The 21,730-nt window shown below is 37.9% G+C and overlaps 1 protein-coding gene across 1 annotated transcript; it reads left to right on the top strand.

Annotated features, from left to right (window-relative positions):
* Positions 1 to 2,092: 2,092 nt before the first annotated feature.
* On the top strand, positions 2,093 to 6,543 carry LOC107831262 (uncharacterized). Its single transcript, XM_016659015.2, has 3 exons — positions 2,093 to 2,249; positions 5,550 to 5,894; positions 6,013 to 6,543. Exons 1-3 carry the CDS (start codon positions 2,147 to 2,149, stop codon positions 6,342 to 6,344), a joined length of 780 nt encoding a protein of 259 aa, XP_016514501.1. The 5' UTR covers positions 2,093 to 2,146; the 3' UTR covers positions 6,345 to 6,543.
* Positions 6,544 to 21,730: the final 15,187 nt, after the last annotated feature.

Genomic DNA, 21,730 nt, shown 5'->3' on the forward strand with positions numbered 1-21,730 from the left:
AGTAAAATTTTTGAACCTAATCGCACGAGAATATTCAAGGGGCTTAAGTTCATTTAATAATCATATGCAAAAGCAATGGTATTATATCGATAAATATATCGAAATCACAAAATGTACAAATGATATGATTGTATAGCTTGAAAATGTTTTCAATTCTAAAATATCGATTAATATATCGAAATCAAAATCCACAAAAAAATGACAAAGAAAAAGGAGACAAGTCGGTACCAAAGAGTTATTATTTATCACTAAATAAATGCACCGTATTAACATATTCAGCTCTTATCAAATAGAGAAATCATAAAGTAAAATAAAAATACTTCACTTTTCAATTCTATTTTTGTATTTTGGATTGTTCAAAAATATATGGTCATCTTCCCTCAACTCTCTAGATATTTATTTAAAAAGGTCCACCTGCTTAATGCGATTTCGAAAAGTAAAATTATCCTTGTAAAAAATTAAATAAAATATGTTCATTTTTGAAAAATAAAATTTATTTTCTATATAATTCAAATTATTAATAAAATATTGATTATTTATGTGACCCACGTTTCATGGAAGAAAGACCTATGATTTTCAAAGCGTTACTTTTTCTTTCACTTATATTCAACCAGGTACAATAAAATTTCAGCTTTTACCTTAACATTATTCCCAAAATAAAATGAGAAGGCTGAATTGCGACAGAGTAGTAAACCACATTGTTCAATAACTTTATCATAAGGTATAACTACTTTATCACAACAATAATAAACTTAGCTAGAAGTACAATAGCAAGAACAACATGACATCCATATATTATAATCATCAAAATCATAACATAAACATTCAATGTAATTGATTGAGAAAGTAATAAGACTTTTCATTTTTCTTGGTGTACATCATTTTGTAACGGTTCAAGTACAACTATTTAAATACGAAAAGCAATAAAATAGTCTAACAAAAGCTTCTCCTAACATACATATTTACAAACGAAAAAAACAATTTGTGCTACTTACAAAAGTAAAAAGTAACCGACGACAATTATTTCATACTAAAGAGGATGTGCAATACAATTCAATTTCTTAGGCATATAAATCTTAACTAACAAATTGACTCTACCTTTTTCTTCCCTTTCTTGGTCCTTCAAACTAAATTTTTCAAGAGCAATTAATCATGTTGATTCAACCATTTAAGAAAATCACACCCCAGACCCTGCGACAAAACTCAAATTCAAAAAAATATTACGACAAAAAAGAAAAAGAGTATTTACCTCAACAATGCTTGGGATAATGAATGAATACATACAATATAATTTTCCTTTCGCTATTAATCTTCAAAGGTTGATCATCATATTTAACCCATGTATAAGGGGGAAGAAACAAACCCATTGTCCATAGAAGCAAGCTAATGGATTTGGAAGAAGAAAAAAGGAGGAGATTTACCGCTGAACTGCAAATAATTATGTAGGCACAATTAATTATTATTTGAGGAGTCGATAATTTATCTTTTGATTATTTTTTATATTATTCTACAATATTTTAACTATAAATTATAGTATTAATTATAAAATAATTTGTGAAGTTCTAGTTTCTAAATATGTAATATCAAAAAGATTTATTTTAAAAGAAAAATCATAAGAATCGAATCATACTTATTGTGGAGGAGGCTCCCATAAATACCACTTGACCGAAAGTCTCTATAATATGTAAGGATTAGAGAATCAATATTCAATTTCACTTACAAAAATAAATAGGCATTTGGACAATATTATTTGGTGAAAGTTAAAAAAAAAAATTAAAAGTCAAAAGTCGTGTGTAGACTTAAACTTCATTTACAAAAAAAGAATTTATTAAAGTTGAAGATTCACGAATAAAACCATAATATTTAGATATTTATTATTTTTTCCAAATAAACATAAACAACCCCAAAAAGAATAAACAAGCCAAAAATTCCAATCATTTTCTCATCCAAAACCACATTCGGATTGCTCGTACTTGCAAGTTGCATTTAGAGGGGGCACGTGACAAAAATGTGGTCAGCCCACATACGCGTTGTACTCTTTTTTGTGGTGGTGAATGTATGTATCAAATAAAAATAAGGAATCTACTATATATCTACTCATAATTTCTTAAGAATCGAAAATTAATTTTCCAAGAAAAAGGAAAATATGGGTGTAACAGCAACTGCACTTTTCTCATCCAATTCCATCTCTCACTTGCCGTCCTTCTCTGCTTTATGTAAACCCAAGTTGGAAATCCGATTACCCAAAGGTACTTTCTTTAATCAATTGCTTTATGAAAATATTCTATGAAATGAGTTCATTCTTCGATTATTGGGAATTTAATTGGGAACTTTAGTGTAAAAAATTGGGTTTTATGACTACTGGAATTGCAAGTAGGATTGTTCAGCCCATTTTCCCCAACTTATTTGTGATGTGAACATTGATCTAGGTTGGAATTTAGTACTACTCCGTAATTAAACTTTTGTCTCATGATAGGACTCCAGGTATTTGTGGAAACGTATCAGTGAGATGTAAATCCCTGCAATTTTTGTTAAAACTCAAGGGGATGACTGATATGCTTGAGGTATATATTGCAGTGAAAACTGATCAGTGAGTTAGTTCATTCTATATCTGTGGTTCTAGTAGTACACTAACTGTAGGAAATACCTAAAACCAGGCCCTCACCTTTAGCAGTAATACTGTTTTTGTACCAGGGGCGGCTCAAGCTCATATGTGGCCTAAAGCCAAAGATTAATATGAGGCCAAAATTTTTTTAAAAGATTATAATATATATTTTTATTTGAAATCTATTCTTCTAGCTTTTTGAGATGCAAAGTTGTTAATAATTTTTTTATAATCGATTTCTTCCAATAATTCCTTTTCAATTGATATTATGAGCCCGTTTGGACATTAAAAAATTTTCCTTTTTTCCAAAAAAAATTCACTTTTTTTCGAAATCAACGTTTTTGTTCATAAAAATTTCAATTTTCACTTGAAGATGCATTTTGTAAATTTTCGAAAATTTAAAAAACTCCAAAAAACTATTTTTCAACATTTTCACTCAAATCACTAACAAAACTTAAAAAACAACCCAAAATTATATTCATGTCCAAACACAACTCTAAATTTCAAATACCATTTTCACCATGTTTTGGAATTTTACAATTCTTATGTCCAAACGCCCACTATAACCAACCCATTTAATCTTTCTTGAGAAATTATTTATCTCAGCTAAGATTTATCAATTTTAGTTTTGAAAAAAGAAACTGTTATATGAACTAATAACATTATTCTACAAGTAATACGAGTATAAATATTTGGAAAAGAATCAAGCCGTTTTATTTGATTGAGTTTATAGTATCTTCTATTTGTATTATTTTTTCTTGTCAAATCAATTTCAATTCGCACGTTAGAAAATATTTTCATACTACCCATTTTAAGTAAGCCAAATAGTTGCTTTATTTACATATTTACAAAAATTTCTTTTGTTTTATATGAAAAAGTCTAAGTTTGTACTAAAAACTCTAAATTTTATTTTATTTAAATTATTATATAAATGGGCTCCCATATTTGGGGCCTAAGGCACACGCCTTATTTGACAAGGCATTAGAGCCGGCCCTGTCTTGCACTAGTCGTTGTTATCCTTTGGTTTGTCGTATTTTGCTATTTTCTGATTTTCTTGCAGCTATGTCTTTCGGAGGTAGGGAAGGAAGCAGAGGTGAGGGGAAGAGTTTTAACATGTAGCTCAAAAGTAATTATTTAGAGTAAAATCTACTAGTACCTTAGTTTTGAGCTACTAGGATTCATATGTGCGTTGCACATTGCATAGCTAAAATCCAAAATACTCGTCAGCTAACACTTGCTACCAAGATTAATGGAAAACCACTACTAGTACCTTAGTTTTGAGCTACTAGGATTCATATGTGCGTTGCACATTGCACAGCTAAAATCCAAAATACTCGTCAGCTAACACTTGCTACCAAGATTAATGGAAAACCACTACTAGTACCTTAGTTTTGAGCTACTAGGATTCATATGTGTGTTGCACATTGCACAGCTAAAATCCAAAATACTCGTCAGCTAACACTTGCTACCAAGATTAATGGAAAACCACTACTAGTACCTTAGTTTTGAGCTACTAGGATTCATATGTGTGTTGCACATTGCACAGCTAAAATCCAAAATACTCGTCAGCTAACACTTGCTACCAAGATTAATGGAAAACCACTACTAGTACCTTAGTTTTGAGCTACTAGGATTCATATGTGTGTTGCACATTGCACAGCTAAAATCCAAAATACTCGTCAGCTAACACTTGCTACCAAGATTAATGGAAAACCACTACTAGTACCTTAGTTTTGAGCTACTAGGATTCATATGTGTGTTGCACATTGCACAGCTAAAATCCAAAATACTCGTCAGCTAACACTTGCTACCAAGATTAATGGAAAACCACTACTAGTACCTTAGTTTTGAGCTACTAGGATTCATATGTGTGTTGCACATTGCACAGCTAAAATCCAAAATACTCGTCAGCTAACACTTGCTACCAAGATTAATGGAAAACCACTACTAGTACCTTAGTTTTGAGCTACTAGGATTCATATGTGTGTTGCACATTGCACAGCTAAAATCCAAAATACTCGTCAGCTAACACTTGCTACCAAGATTAATGGAAAACCACTTTGTCTATTTTCTTTGCTGAATCAATGTGTCTATTGTGTATTTGTGTTTCACGCTTTTTAAGACCTTGATTCAAACCCTAGGTCTCAAAAGCTTTAGCATGGATGGATAGATACCATAAGGCCGTTAGCTATTAGGTATTTTGTATTATAGCAGGATCACTAATCCTTGTCTCAACCATCTTTTCTTTGGTTGGGCTTGACTTAGCTTTTCTGACCTTATAACCTGTCATCAAGCCTCCTATGCTGTATTTTTCAGTCAGTTCGGAATACTCATCTCTGAGTTTCACATTTTCATGAGAAAAACCCATGCCTCCGTTATGGCTTTCGTACCACTTATGCATGCTCACCTTCTCTAGCCGTCCCTGTCAAATTAGGGCAAAACAATTTTGAATGTCGTCAAACAAGCACTTGGCTTCTCTTCCTAATTTTATCATGGTGGACTTTGTTCAACATCAATTCGTTTCTTATTCATCTTGCATCAAGAAAGGAAATATTTCCTTTCTATGTCTAAATCATAAGGAGCAATGAACACATTTTCTTTGATTTCGCGGACATATTCGTCGGGAGATTGTTGGACTCGATGAATTTATAGACATATTTGAACCACTGGTAATCTCCTTTCGTTGTGTTCATGCATATTATTATTATTTTTTCGCTGAGATGACTTTTGATAATTGGACATACGGTTGTATATGGATCTTGTGATTATGCACTTTTAGATACTTTTTATTTCAGTCCACTAGAAATGATAACACCCGGCACCATAGATACGCTGTACATTTCATCCAGACATCACAATGGGCAAACATCTTATTAGATGGCATGAAATTCTGGAAATTTAAACTGAGGTATTGATTTTTGATGCAGCTTGTTCAATTTGGCAGAGATTGCATATGGTCGTTCCGTGAGTACAAATCGTTGGGATTGTCATTGTTCAACTCTCTCGACCATAAGAGCTGAGGGGAGCAGGCGGCGGAAGTCTTCAAAAGATGCTACACCAGGGAAAACATCCAAAGGAGATGAGATCGATATACAGTCATCCCCCGACAGTAAATCATCAAATTCACTTAACCAAGAAGAGATCATTTCTCTTTTCAAGAGAATACAATCTTCAATTTCAAAAGGTGATTCTTTAAGTTCCAAGAAAAGAAGTACCAAGTCCTCTGAAGAGAAGCCCACTATTGATTCGGTCTTGGAAATCCTTCGTCATTCGAAGACAGAGTCAAAAGGTAATGAATTTCTTTCAGTTTTGCCTCAGCCTGTATCCAGCATTTCCCTTTTTCCCAAAATTAATCCTAGTGCAAATGATAACACCTCAGTTAGATAATTACCTCTTTGCTTTTGAAGGTACAACGTCAAATACGAAGGGTGATAAGGGGTCGACTCATCAAAGAGGTCAAAAGGAACACAAAACAGATTATTCACCAACATTAGATCCAAGATCAACACGCCCACCCTCAAGCTTTGTGAAAAGGTCCCCCTTACAATCATCATTTAACTCCAAAGAAAAGGTTGAGCTCAAGACGGAGACGTCACCAGGTAATCATGGTGAAACGGAAGCAATCAAAATTGAGGATATGAAACTTCCTCAGCTTAAAGAACTGGCAAAATCTAGAGGACTTAAAGGTTACTCAAAACTGAAGAAAAGTGAACTTGTGGAATTGCTCATCAGATGTTGAGACTATGCAAAGATGATTAAGTCGTCCGTCCTGTGCTTTACATGCTTGACAGTTAACTGAAGGACTAGTCTCCTTTTCATATCTGCTTTCTTTAATGGAGAAATAAGATGAGAAGGCAGAGTCTGGGAGTTTTTAACACAGTCAGTTGTTGTTTGTTTGTAGCATATGTTGTCTCTAAGTCTAATTGCATTTATGATCTCTTTCTCAAGTTGCATACTTTCTCTGCTCCTCCTCCCCAACAATTTACTTGCTTCAATGGTTGAAAAGGGGTTATTCATACTTGATCTCTAGCCCGATGATGGAAGATCATCTGCCCAACTCAACAAGCAGATGGCCAGCATTTCCAGTTGCAATGTAAATCAGATCATAGTCCAGTTTAGTTTATTCTGTTCTTTCACCGCAGGCCAATGCTGATAGCAATGGAAGACTAACATTCTCGTATTTGCGTCCAAAGACTGCAAACGGATCCATCCTTTGATAACAAAGCTGATACTGGTAGAAACGCTGGCCATATATGAAGACCTTTGAACTAGGAGCATTCACCTTTTCAATTTAGGAAATGGCTTGCAATAACTATATGGTGAAAAGCAAGAGTTATCCATAAAGATTGCATGATTAATCTATTGCAAGAGGGGTATATAACAATATATTCCTCTGAAATTTTCTTCAACAGGTCAAGGTCGCCTGTTGAGATGAGTTTCAGGAATTTGGTAAATACATGTTTGTTTCTGCTTCAATACTATTAGAGTCATGATTGCTCCTTTGAAGGATTCATTTCATTTTCCAGTAGCACCTATAGCTGCATTTGAGAAGCCTAAAGCTACATCCATAGCCCTTCTCGCCCCTAAGTCACATAGCAAGTAATTTTCTGATTCCATAGGATCACACATTAGTCATATAGCAACACAAAAATATGCAACATTTACTACTCGTCAATGTGAGTTTACAAAAAATTATAGTTTATACCTGTTCTGCCCCTAATACTCAATGTAGCAGCGGTTGAAAAAACCCTAGGGCCTCATGCGCTTACAAAATTAGACACGCTCTGCCCGCTTCTCTTGCGTGCGTGCTTAGCATGTTCTCTGTGGAGTTATCTTGATCCTACTACCGCTTCCTCTGTTGTCGTCTGTGACTTGCTCCTCTGTTTTCTTTGTCTATTCTGTATCCTGTATACATGTGCCTTATCTCCAATTCTTGCTATAAATTCCCAACTTGATTTGTTCTACCCACAACACACTCAGTTTCTTGGAGTTTCCTGCCTCATCCTAAAGGGGTAAGTTTCATCTATGATTGCTTATTTTATTTTATTTTTGGCTTACGTTATATGTTGTTTATTTTTTATAAAAGTTTAGCTACATGCCATAATCGTTTTTACTGATGCAATTATGGGATACGGGAATGCTTAATTCTTGTAGAAATTAGATCTAAAAGTGTTATCGTAATGATTGAAGTTTTCACGAATAACTCGGTGGCAGTAATAGTGGTGGACCAGGGGTTGGAAGGAAGGGTTGATGTACGAATTTCTATACCTGCTCTATGCTTCTCCGTAGAGTTTTATTTCTTGCTACTCAATAAAATAAAATAAGTTCCTGCAAGTGTTTTTGTGCTCGAAAGATTGATTTTTTGAGTACCACATGACCCCTGGAGTCACACAATTGTATTCATAAATATACTTTTCTATATTTAGCTTATACAATTGTTTTCCGACAGAGAAAACTTTCTTTATTAAGTTTAAGTCAATAGTTATTACATGCTCTCCCAATACTTTCTTGCATTAAGTTTAACAATTCTTAGCTAACCACACGTAATTTATCATAATTTATTTTACTTTGTTAATTTGAGAGCTTAAGTTCCTTTAAAGATATTTGTTGTGTAAATATTACATGTTCGGTGTCTTATAATAGTATTCTTTATAATCATACGTGCTTACAACAGAATAAATAAAGTGAAATAGTTGTGATATTTTGCTCATTATATTTAATTGTTGTTTCTTGAGTATCTCTTGCTATTTGATAAAAAAACACAATTCTACTCTTGTAAAATGACATCAGGACAGCTGGAGTTCCAATAGTTGCAAAAAATTCAGATTAATGGATATTCGACAATAAAAAAAAAAGGGGGCCCTCGCTCGGTAATGGAATCTCATGATAAGGATAGCAAATACCGTAAATAGATGATTCTTTAGGAATGACCTTGAGAGAAGAAAATTTATTGCAACGACGCGTCGATGCCTAAAATTTCGCGAAGCAACAACTAATCTAATCGCCTTGTGACAAATATAAATCATGTCAATCACGTTGGAACAACATCTCATGTAGATGATATGTTAATATTCGACTGTCTTGTTCTTCGTCAGAAATAGGCAACAATATTGCTCTTGAGTTATATTGGTATGACATAGTCATCATACTTGATTTAATAGTGTTGAAACTAATAGCATAACTATGTTATGTTAATTCTGAAGCTTTTGTACGACTATGACCACAAAATCAACGAGGCAGTCTTTCCTGGACTTCAAGGTGGTCCTCACAGTCATACCATTACTGGCTTGACAGTTATAGGTATCATATCTTTACAAGAGCAATTCTTGACCCTTTTTTCAATTGTATGGACACCGGCTAAGTTAAGGGTCTTCTTACCCATCCATCATTCAGGGATATAAAATATCCATGTGCCTTAGATGATTAAATAAGCTTTTTGGGATTTAAGAACTCAAGGGTTTTGACCTTAGGTCAGGAAATGATTTTGTAAAACAAACAAATATAGAGTACTTACTTTCTCGGAATTTTACTATGACCACTAGCAGATAGCACTTTTGATGTCTTATTAAATACTATTTTTTCCTCTATGAGTGTGTAAAACATATGGATTATATAAAGCAGCCAACCGATGACTGCAAACCAAAGCTAGAAAAGGTTTTAAAAGATCAAGATATCTTTGTGACGCACCTGACCACAACTCAGGTGAATTATTAGCCAGATGACAATCTCAATGCTGGACTTGGGTCACCAACTCCTTATTAGGAACTACACTTTTTTTTATGAATCTTGAGAACAAAAGGGTTATCAAGGTTTGACAATTCTTCTTGAATTACTAATATGAAGATGAGTATTTTATTTTAGCTTGGTCTTGAGTATTTTAGTTTAGCTTGAGCAATTCATAGCTAAAATAAAATACTCAAGACAAACTACTGTTCTTATTACTATATTTAACATATAAAATATCGGAGTATCGTAATATATAACTACGGTAGCTATCACAGGCGTGATTTCTGTCACACAAAAACAGCCCGCGCGGCAGCCAAGTCTCGACTTGACTTCAGCCTGCTCCAACACTCGGCCAAAATTCTGCAACTTTGGACTTAGATTTATTTAGGCAGTGTTTCAACGTAGTAAGTAGATACTGATTTTAGGCAACGAAAAATAGATGAAGGGACAGAAAATTAAAGGGAACAAAAGGCACAATATACAGGAAACTCTTTTCCCAACTTTGTATTTAACTCGAGAGTACAAAGAAAACTCAAACTCAAAGTACATCCGCGTACAAAATGAAGATCACTCTTGACCCTCACACGACTACTCTTAGCCTTAGGTTGTTTCTACTCATGAAAACAGGTTTAGGACTCCTTCCTAACTTTTTTGTGTACTCTTACACGTTTTTTCACTCCATCCCCAAAAAGGGAAAGGGTGCTGTCCATTTATAATATATGAACCAGCCCCATTTACACAATAGTTGCCTATATTTAGGCTTAGGCACTTGCCCACTCAGTCCACTACTTTAGCTTAGTGTAGTTGACACCCCCAACTACTAGGATCATGTAAATCATGCTAAAGATAATGAGATCATGGCCCCAAAAACGTGCTAACTCCTGCCAGCTTTTTGGACAAGGCTCAACTGCTGCCCATGTGCACAACATATGCCGATAATCGCCTTTGACTTTGTCAATCCAAGACTTGCTTCCCAATTTCGTGCCATGGCTTGGACCAAGCGCCAATGCCATTGTATCCAGCTGCATTGTGCCGCAATTTGCCTTGCCATCGCCCACGAACTTGGCCCGTTTGCCGCAAATCAATACCTTGACAAGTCTGCCCGCGCACTGCCTTCCCGTTGCACATTTGCTTGCCTTTGCCCATCCGTTTTTGCCCTGCCTTGGCATCACTGCCTCATGCCTTGATGCCTTTGCCATGATTAAGTGTCATCCTTAGCCCACAACTCATTGTCAAGCCCTTGCCAAGCTGTCTCGCCTCCGTCAAAGCCTTGGCCATCACTTGCCCGTTTTTCATTTTTGACATTGGTGCTGCTCGTGCACCTAGCTTTGCAACACTCTTGCTGCCTCATGACAACACTCTTGTTGTCAAGTCGAGCTCAATTGGCGGAGGTCTAACAAACCACCCACACCCTTTGAAACTCGACGTCCTCGTCGAGGTCAACTCAATGTATGAGTCCTAAGGGGTTGACAATCAATGCACTTTGACCCCCTTTCTCTTCAGCTACAACTGCATTGACACCAACAGTTTGTTTGTCACTGTTCAGCACCTCCAATGCAGCCCTCTTCTCCGCGGCAGTCATAGCATTTAACACTGCCTTGTTCGGACAGTCCCTCACTCGATGTAGTCCATCACAAAGGAAACAACCACTGAATTTGCTGCCCTTCTCCTTACTCTTTGAAGTTCCAACTTCCTGTTTTCCCTTCCCCTTGTCTTCATTTGCATTGCCATTTTCACATTTCTTCCACTCCTTTGCCTTGTCCTTCTTTCCGTCTTTGGACTTTGAAGCAGAAGCCTCATCACTCAAGTGAAAATCGCCCAATGCATCAGCCGCAGCACAACACTTGCGAGGTTTTGAATATTCTGCCTTCGCAACTCAAGTTGTGCCCACTGTTGCATCCCGCTCATGAAGTTGTGCAACTTGTCTTCTTCCGACATGTTGCTGATGCTCAACATCAAAGATGTGAACTCTTTCACATATGCTCTAACTGATCCAGTGTGTTTCAACTTTTTCAGTTTGTCCCTAGCAATCCAAGACGTATTACTAGGAAGGAACTGATCCTTCAATTCCTTTTTCAGCCGCTCCCACGACTCAATATTTGGTCTACCCAAACTTTTATCTTCAGCCACACGAGTGCGCCACCATAACTTAGCATCTTCACTCAAATACATGCTTGTCAAGGTTACTTTCTCCATCCCGTCTTGTACACGAATAGCGTGAAAGTACTGCTCCATATCCCAAAGAAAATTCTCCAACTCGCGTGCACTCCTTGCACCACTAAATGCCTTAGGTTCAGGAATTTTCACCTTGAGAAGTTCAGCACCACATTGAGGAGTATCCTCGCCCACAACACGTTGTAGCACCACTGTCTCAGCCCTTAGATCCTGTCACGACCCAAAATCCCAACCCGGTCGTGATGGCGCCTCTCGTGAGGACAAGGCCAGCGAATCTACAAAACAGTACATCTCTTTATAATTACTTAGCAGGAATAAGTCTAAATCATGGGCAATATAATCTTAAATGCGAAATAAACGTGATAGAACAAGGAAAACCATCCTAACTCAGCCCGAAATCGGGGTGTCACAAGTCATGAGCTACTATAGAGTTTACTAATATTTTACAAAGTCTGGAATTATCATAAATAACAAAGATAAGGGAGAAAACGGGGCTGCGGACGTCAACAACTACCTCGTTACTCCTAGTCACCGCCTGGTCTGGAAAGAATCAGCGCTCAGGAGCGAACTCAGCTCTGCCTGTATCTGCACACATGGTGCATGGAGTAATGTGAGTACTCCGACCCAGTGAGTAATAAAAATAAATAACGACTGAAAACATGAAATCTCATAACGGCACAATATAGCGCTATCCCAAGCAGTAAAATCAGTTATACAGTAAAACAGTGAGTATCAGATAATTCTTCTTTTAAAACAGTAAAGACAAATAATTTCCACAGTAAGGATAAATCAAAAGCTTGCCCCTCGGGCTCAATATGTAAATCTCAGTATAGTATCAGCCCCTCGGGCTCACTCCCAACTCACCAGCACACAACATCAGCCCCTCGGGCTCACTCCCAACTCACCACACACAAGCAACGGCCTCTCGGGCCCACTCCCAACTCACCACACACAAGCAACGGCCTCTCGGGCCCACTCCCAACTCACCTGGGTACCCTGCGCTCACTGGGGGTGTGTACAGACTCCAGAGGGGCTCCTACAGCCCAAGCACAATATCAATAGGCCTGAAAGCCTTCACACATCACACTCGAGGCTTGAAAGCCTCCTCACATAACACTCGAGTCCTGAAAGCCTCCTACATCACTCAACATATCCTCACGTATGGCCCTCGGCCTCAATCAGTCCAGAAAATAATCATAAGCCTCTTGGGCATCAGTAAAACAATAGTGCTCAGCTCAACAACATTATAAATATCATTAAATCTCGAGTTGAGTATAAATGTAGCTGAGTTCACAAAATAATATAATTCAATTGGACTGAGTTCAAATAATATTTCAATTCGTGAGGAAAATAGTGATGTAAATTCACAAAAGATTTCAGATAATTGGCACGAAGCCCAAATATGGCAATAAACCCCAATCATAGTGAAAAATAATAAATCTTTATCAATTACGCGGTAAAAATATCAACTGGGATGGACCAAGTCACAATCCCCAATAGTAAATGACCTCGCGCTCGTCATACAACGCGTGTCTCATCTCAACATAGTAGTATGTTGTGCAATCCGGGGTTTCAAACCCTCAGTGCATCATTTAAAATCATTATTCACCTCGAACCAGTGAAATCTATAGCTTGCGATGCCTTTGCCCCTCAAATCGGCCTCCACACGCGTCGAATCTAACCAAAATCAGAGCGAATATATCACAATATGCTAAGGGAACAATACCCAATCGAAAATACTCGAAAAACGCTAAAAATCACGAAGTTGGACAAACCCGAGCCCCGGGCTCACTTCTCGAAAAATTACGAAAGTCACATCACCTGATTCCTCGTCTCGCCACGAGTCCGTACATATAAAATTTACCAAAATCGGAGTTCAAATGACCCCTCAAATCTTCAAATCTTATTTTCAAATCCCTAGGTCCAAAATCCCCAATTTACACCTCAAACACATGTAATCTAGTAGGATTATTCGATGATAATTCAATATTATGAGTAGAAATAATCACAAGTGACTTACCTCAAGATTTCTCATGATTTCTTGCTCAAAAATCGCCCCAAACCGTGTTATTTCGCAAGAAAATAGGTAAAAAAAAATGAGCAGAAACGCAGTAGCTTTTAATAAGAAAATCTGGTCGCTAAAGACCCAAATCTGGTCGCTAAAGGTGCTAATCTGGTCGCTAAAAGTGCCACACCAGACCTGATGCACCAACACTCTTTAATTTCACTAAAAAGGCTCTAACTCCTTCATACGAACTCGGAATTAGACAATTCTTGTTCCTATGAGTCAAAAATAATAATACGAACACAACCCTTCAATCGAAACTCAATTCGGAGCTTATTTGCCCAGTGCGATATCCATTTCGCTCGTCAAACAATTACTTATGTTTCGCGTCAAAAACCCAATCGCGACTTGATGAAATTAGACCAAAATTTCCAGATCAGTCCTATAATTCATTATCAAAATTCTGGAAGTCTCGGAATCAAATTTGGATCTCTAGAACTAAAAATGAACCTTTAAATCATTACATTTATGCTCAAAACGGCAAAAATCTTCCAAAAACTCTTCCAAAATTTGTCCGAGCCTCATGGGATCCCAACAAAGTATACTAACAAGTCCCATAATATGACACAAACTTAGTTGTTTCTTCGAATCACCCAAAACAACGCAAAAATACTAAATTCACCTCGGATTCAAGCCTATGAACTTTGAAACTTCTAATTTTCACATCCGATGTCGAAACACGTCAAAACTAGTCCGAATGATCTCAAATTTTGCAGACAAGTCCAAAATGACATAACGAAGCTACAGCAACTCTCGGAATTCCATTCCGAGCCTTGGATCAAAATCTTACGTATCAACCGGAATTCGCCAAAATACTAACTTTGCCGATTCAAGCTTAATTCTACACCGGTCATCACAAAAATATTCCGGACACACTCCTAAGTTCCAAATCACCTAACAAAGCTATCCGAACCATAAAATTTGCATTTCGAGCGCTCTAACACATAAGTCAATATCCGGTTGACTTTTCCAACTTAAGCTTCCTTAAAAGAGACTAAGTGTCTCAAACCTTGCCAAAATCATTCAGGAATGACTTCAAATTTTGCACACAAGTCACATTCGACATTACGGACTTGCCCCAACTTTCGGAATCGCATTCCAACCCCGATATCAAAATTTCCACTTCCGGTCGAATTTTCTCAAAAACCTTTAAATTTCTATATTTAGTCAAACGGCTCCAAAATGACCTACGGACCTCCGAATTTACTTCCGATCACGCTCCCAAATCCAGAATCACCATACGGAGCTACTCCCAGTCTCGGAATTCCAAACGGACATCAATAACACTAAAATGCATTTTAAGCCAAACTGATGCAATTTCTCCTAAAATGCTATCTTCCACAATAGGCGCCAAAACGCTCCCGGGTTATCCAAAACCCGATCCGGGAATACTCCCAAGTCAAAAATCATCATACGAAGCTGCTGGAACCTTCGGATCCCAATTCCGAGGTCGTTTACTCAAAATTTCAATCCTAGTTCATTTCTTCAATTTTAAGCTTTCAAAATGAGAATTTCCATTTAGATTTGACTACAAACTTCCTGAATTTTAATTCTGACCATACACACAAGTCAATATACCTGAGATGAAGCTGCTCATGGCCTCAACCTGCTGAATGACGTGCCAGAGCTTAAAACGAACGATCGGGTCGTTACAGATCCGCATTCTCTTAACTTAGCCTTGCCAATTCTTCCTCGAGGTAGGCTAGCCTTGTCATAAGGGTCTGAATTTCTTCACCATCAGGAACATTTCCCACCAATGCTTCCAGTTTCATTAGCCTTTCCCGCAGTTCATTGTTACCACCAGCCATGTTCTCGAACAAGACCACGAAATCTGCCACTGCCCGTCGTGTCTCCGTCACGAACCTGCTCTGCTCTGATACCAGTTGTCACAGACGTGTTTTCTGTCACACAAAAACAGCCCGCGCGGCAGCCAAGTCTCGATTTGACTTCATCCTGCTCCAACACTCGTCCAAAATTCTGCAACTTTGGACTTAGATTTATTTAGGCAGCATTTCAACGTAGTAAGTAGATACTGATTTTAGGAAACGAAAAATAGATGAAGGGACAGAAAATTAAAGTGAACAAAAGTCAGAATATACATGAAACTCTTTTCCCAACTTTGTATTTAACTCGAGAATACAAAGAAAACTCAAACTCAAAGTACATCCGCGTACAAAATGAAGATCACTCTTGACCCTCACAAGACTACTCTTAGCCTTAGGTTGTTTCCACTCATGAAAACAGGTTTAGGACTCCTTCCTAACTCTTTTGTGTACTCTTATACATTTTTTCACTCCATCCCCAAAAAGGGAAAGGGTGTTGTCCATTTATAATATATGAACTAGCCCCATTTACACAATAGTTGCCTATTTTTAGGCTTAGGCACTTGCCCACTCAGCCCATTACTTTAGCTTAGTGTAGTTGACACCCCCAACTACTAGGATTATGTAAATCTTGCTAAAGATAATGAGATCATGGCCTCAAAAACGTGCTAACTCCTGCCAGCTTTATGGACAAGGCTCAACTGCTGCCCATGTGCACAGCATATGCCGATAACCGCCTTTGACTTTGTGAATCCAAGACTTGCTGCCCAATTTCGTGCCATGGCTTGGACTAGGAGCCAATGCCATTGTATCCAGATGCATTGTGCCGCAATTTGCCTTGCCATTGCCCACGAACTTGGCCCGTTTGCCGCAACTCAATGCCTTGACAAGTCTGATCGCGCACTGCCTTCCCGTTGCACATTTGCTTGCCTTTGCCCATCCGTTTTTGCCTTGCCTTGGCATCACTTCCTCATGCCTTGATGCCTTTGCCATGATTAAGTGCCATCCTTAGCCCGCAACTCATTGTCAAGCCCTTGCCAAGCTGCCTCGCCTCCGTCAAAGCCTTGGCCATCACTTGCCCGTTTCCCATTTTTGACATTGGTGCTGCTCGTGCACCTAGCTTTGCAACACTCTTGCTGCCTCATGACAACACTCTTGTTGTCAAGTCGAGCTCAATTGGCGGAGGTATAACAAACAACCCCCACCCTTTGAAACTCGACGTCCTCGTCGAGGTCAACTCAATGTATGAGTCCTAAGGGGTTGACAATCAACGCACCTTGACCCCCTTTCTCTTCAGCTACAATTGCATTGACACCAACAGTTTGTTTGTCACTGTTCAGCGCCTCCAATGCAGCCCTCTTCTCCGCGACTGTCATAGCATTTAACACTGCCTTGTTCGGACAATCCCTCGCTCGATGTGGTCCATCACAAAAGAAACAACCACTGAATTTGCTGCCCTTCTCCTTACTCTTTGAAGTTCCAGCTTCCTACTTTCCCTTCCCCTTGTCTTCATTTGCATTGCCATTTTCACATTTCTTCCACTCCTTTGCCTTGTCCTTCTTTCCGTCTTTGGACTTTGAAGCAGAAGCCTCATCACTCAAGTGAAAATCGCCCAATGCATCAGCCGCAGCCACAGCACCTGCGAGGTTTTGAATATTCTGCCTTCGCAACTAAAGTTGTGCCCACTGTTGCAGCCCGCTCATGAAGTTGTACAACTTGTCTTCTTCCGACATGTTGCTGATGCTCAGCATCAAAGATGTGAACTTTTTCACATATGCTCTAACTGATCCAGTATGTTTCAACTTTTTTAGTTTGTCCCTAACAATCCAAGACGTATTACTAGGAAGGAACTGATCCTTCAATTCCTTTTTATGCCGCTCCCACGACTCAATCTTTGGTCTACCCAAACTTTCATCTTCAGCCACACGAGTGCGCCACCATAACTTAGCATCTTCACTCAAATACATGCTAGTCAAGGTTACTTTCTCCATCTCGTCTTGCACACGAATAGCATGAAAGTACTGCTCCATATCCCAAAGAAAATTCTCCAACTCGCGTGCACTCCTTGCACCACTAAATGCCTTAGGTTCAGGAATTTTCACCTTGAGACGTTCAGCACCACGTTGAGGAGCATCCTCGCCCACAGCACGTCGTAGCACCACTGTCTCAGCCCTCAGATCCGCATTCTCTCGACTTAGCCTTGCCAATTCTGCCTCGAGGTAGGCAAGCCTTGTCATAAGGGTCTGAATTTCTTCACCATCAGGAACATTTCCCACCAATGCTTCCAGTTTCGTTAGCCTTTCCCGCAGTTCATTGTTACCACCAGCCATGTTCTCGAACAAGACCACGAAATCTGCCACTGCCCGTCGTGTCTCCGTTACGAACTGCTCTGCTCTGATACCAGTTGTTACAGGCGTGTTTTCTGTCACACAAAAACAGCCCGCGCGGCAGCCAAGTCTCGACTTGACTTCATCCTGCTCCAACACTCGGCCAAAATTCTGCAACTTTGGACTTAGATTTATTTAGGCAGCGTTTCAACGTAGTAAATAGATACTGATTTTAGGCAACGAAAAATCGATGAAGGGACAGAAAATTAAAGTGAACAAAAGGCACAATATACATGAAACTCTTTTCCCAACTTTGTATTTAACTCGAGAATACAAAGAAAACTCAAACTCAAAGTACATCCGCGTACAAAATGAAGATCACTCTTGACCCTCACAAGACTACTCTTAGCCTTAGGTTGTTTCCACTCATGAAAACAGGTTTAGGAGTCCTTCCTAACTCTTTTGTGTACTCTTACACGTTTTTTCACTCCATCCCCAAAAAGGGAAAGGGTGCTGTCCATTTATAATATATGAACCAGCCCCATTTACACAATAGTTGCCTATTTTTAGGCTTAGTCACTTGCCCACTCAGCCCACTACTTTAGCTTAGTGTAGTTGACACCCCCAACTACTAGGATCATGTAAATCATGCTAAAGATAATGAGATCATGGCCCCAAAAACGTGCTAACTCCTGCCAGCTTTTTGGACAAGGTTCAACTGCTGCCCATGTGCACAGCATATGCCGATAACCACCTTTGACTTTGTCAATCCAAGACTTGCTGCCCAATTTCGTGCCATGGCTTGGACCAGGCGCCAATGCCATTGTATCCAGCTGCATTGTGCCGCATTTTGCCTTGCCATCGCCCACGAACTTGGCCCGTTTGCCGCAACTCAATGCCTTGACAAGTCTGCCCGCGCACTGCCTTCCCGTTGCACATTTGCTTGCCTTTGCCCATCCGTTTTTGCCTTGCCTTGGCATTACTGCCTCATGCCTTGATGCCTTTGCCATGATTAAGTATCATCCTTAGCCCGCAACTCATTGTCAAGCCCTTGCCAAGCTGCCTCGCCTCCGTCAAAGCCTTGGCCATCACTTGCCCGTTTCCCATTTTTGACATTGGTGCTGCTCGTGCACCTAGCTTTGCAACACTCTTGCTGCCTCATGACAACACTCTTGTTGTCAAGTCGAGCTCAATTGGCGGAGGTCTAACAGTAGCCATATTTTGAGACGGTAGAACTTTAGTCATATTTAATTTATGTCTCCTTTCTCATCAATACATTTTTGTTTTCACTTCTGCACTTTTATCAGTGCAAGCAATTGTATTTTGTATTTTACACATACGACACCTCTAAAACAACTAATGGTTTTCATTGTAGTCTCTCAGGACCCTGTTATGCATTCATTGGACATCACATAGATACACAACCACTGGTTCATCCATATGACATGAGAAAAGCATAAGAATGAACAAGTTGATGGGAGAAATTGGCGTCTTCTTAGAGTCTCTGGACACCTTTTGGCTTCCTCACCTTTTAATGGAATGCTAACCACATGCGACCTGTTTCTCGACCTTCGTATCAATTTTATACGAGTCTTTCTAAGTGCTGCAAAATTTTCTTTTTTTCGAATTTCTTTTAGCTCATTTAGTGCCATAAGAGTACTTTTGAGATGTTTACTCGAACTTTATTATTGCAACAGTTTATTTGTATCATCAGGTGTTACTGCAAAGCCATATGCTTTTTGGGTAACATATGGATTACAAAGAGCAGGATTAAAAAGAATAAGATTTCTGTTGCAATTGTATAGTCTTCTATTTCTTTTCTGACTAACATCTCAGTAATAGCTAATTTGCGGTCTCCCATTTCTCTATGCAAGCTCATCCTTTGGAGACATTGTCACTATACTTTTACTTATAATAGTATAGTTCTATTCCCGTTGGGCCACCTCTTCACTAGTAACTCAATAACCAGGAGTACAACACTGCATTACTTTTAGAGAAGACTGGAGACTGATCACTTATTTGTTCAAACACATTCATTAGAAATAGGAACCAGATTAAACAGAACGACACGCAGTTATCTGGTGCAGGAAGAAACGGTGTGTTTCACGCTTGAAGGCTTGGAACTAGAAATATACATTAAAAGGTCTGGCAACAAATCTAAGTAATGCCAACCACAAGTACATCCAAGTATCAATACCATCGAAACAACTGAATAACAAAGGGACAGCTCACAGCGGAGTGACCAATTGACAGGCAAACTGATGGTAATAATACCTGACATTTCTGAAGAAACAAATAATACAACATTTCTTACATAAAGAAAATGCATTTGACAAATTAAGATCACATTATAAATATCAATAATCACTTCAAGCCTACTCCTATTCTTAAGTAACAGATATAAAGATGCTAAAGTGCACTTTATTATTATAGGGGGGACTCATAGTATTACGGCGCTAACAGGTTAAACTGGAAAGTCAGAAAATAAAAAATATGAGAATATTAAAAAAAACGGATATTCCGTCGAACCCGGGTCTCTCGGGTGAGAGCCGAGTATCCTAACCGACTAGTCTACAACGGATTTGCTCAGAAGTTGGAGGTAGAACATAATAGTATTAGACCTTTTTTTTTTTCCAAACCGTTCAGAAATATAAAATCCATACTAGGAATGAGACTGACCGGGACTTATTTTGCAGACCGGGATAGTTGCATTGCAAACTACTATCTATCTATATTTATATTTATATCTATACTATATTAAAAGTGGAAAGCCCTTAAGTCAAAAGTTAAATTACTAAAATATCCCTCCTTATTTACTAAACTAACATATTTAATTTAAATATTAAAAAACTACAAATAGATGCAAGTGACAGACGCCTACTTTTACCGGCTAAGCAAACAACGTTTCATGCTTCTTCTTTAAGATCACAACCTTTCCATACACAAGCCTCCATTTATAATTTATTTAACTATTCCCTATTTTTCGTGATTTTGTAAAGTCCTATTTATATGAATGGTACGATAGATAATATAAAGTTAAGACTATGTTACTTCTTTCCCGAAATTAATATCAACCATGAGTTCAAAATTCAATTCTAAAGGTAAGTATGATTGACACAGACTATTAATTTGGATGTCTAAATGTTATGGAGTAGATCTAATTGCGTTTGTTGCTTTGCCCCTAAATTGGGATGTCAAACATGATTCTAAAAATGTTTCTTTGTTGCTTGTTTCATTGATCTTCTTTTCGTTTTCAGGGAGTATTGGAACAAAGAACAGTAAAGTTCCTGGAACATATCATCGCATCTACTGTAACACTCTGTTATTTGAATATGTACCCTCCTTTTATTACTAAATCATCTTTAAGAAAATCTTTCTTAATATAATTTTGTTAACATGTCAATCCTAAAGTTCGAGATTGCTCCTTCTTCTTTTTTTTTGTAGCCTTAAAGGTAGTTTCTACACTAATTATTCTAAACAAGAGTCTTTGTTTAAAGTCCTAAATTCTTAGATAAGGTGAAAATGTAAAGAAAAAAATATGATTTACAAAAGTTTTCTTCATACCGTTGCTTTTTGTAGGTCTGATTTATTTATTCTTTTGTTTCTCAGCACAAAAAATATATTCATGTGACTGATCAACCATAAAAGTATAATAACTCGAAGAGGTTTTGGTAAAACACAAAGTTCAAGTCACAATGTAAATTTTAGTCTTATAATATTAGTTGACGAAGAGTAATGCCATTTTAAATTTGTATTATATTTTTTACTAATTTATATTATTTTTATAAATGACTTCAACTGCTGGTTAAAGTTTTTAAAAGGGGTAAAGATCCAAGCAATATTTTCCCTAATTATGTAGAATAGTAGGATTTCTTTGAATCAAATATGAGCTACTATATTCTTAACGACCCAACAGATCGTGTTTTCCCAATTACTCTTCAATGCACAGAGAAGTTGGAATTATTTTTACTAACAACGCCATTATAAAGGAATCCAACAATGACGTTCC

The sequence above is a fragment of the Nicotiana tabacum genome, chromosome 3, assembly GCF_000715075.1.
Source record: "Nicotiana tabacum cultivar K326 chromosome 3, ASM71507v2, whole genome shotgun sequence".
Lineage (NCBI taxonomy): Eukaryota > Viridiplantae > Streptophyta > Magnoliopsida > Solanales > Solanaceae > Nicotiana > Nicotiana tabacum.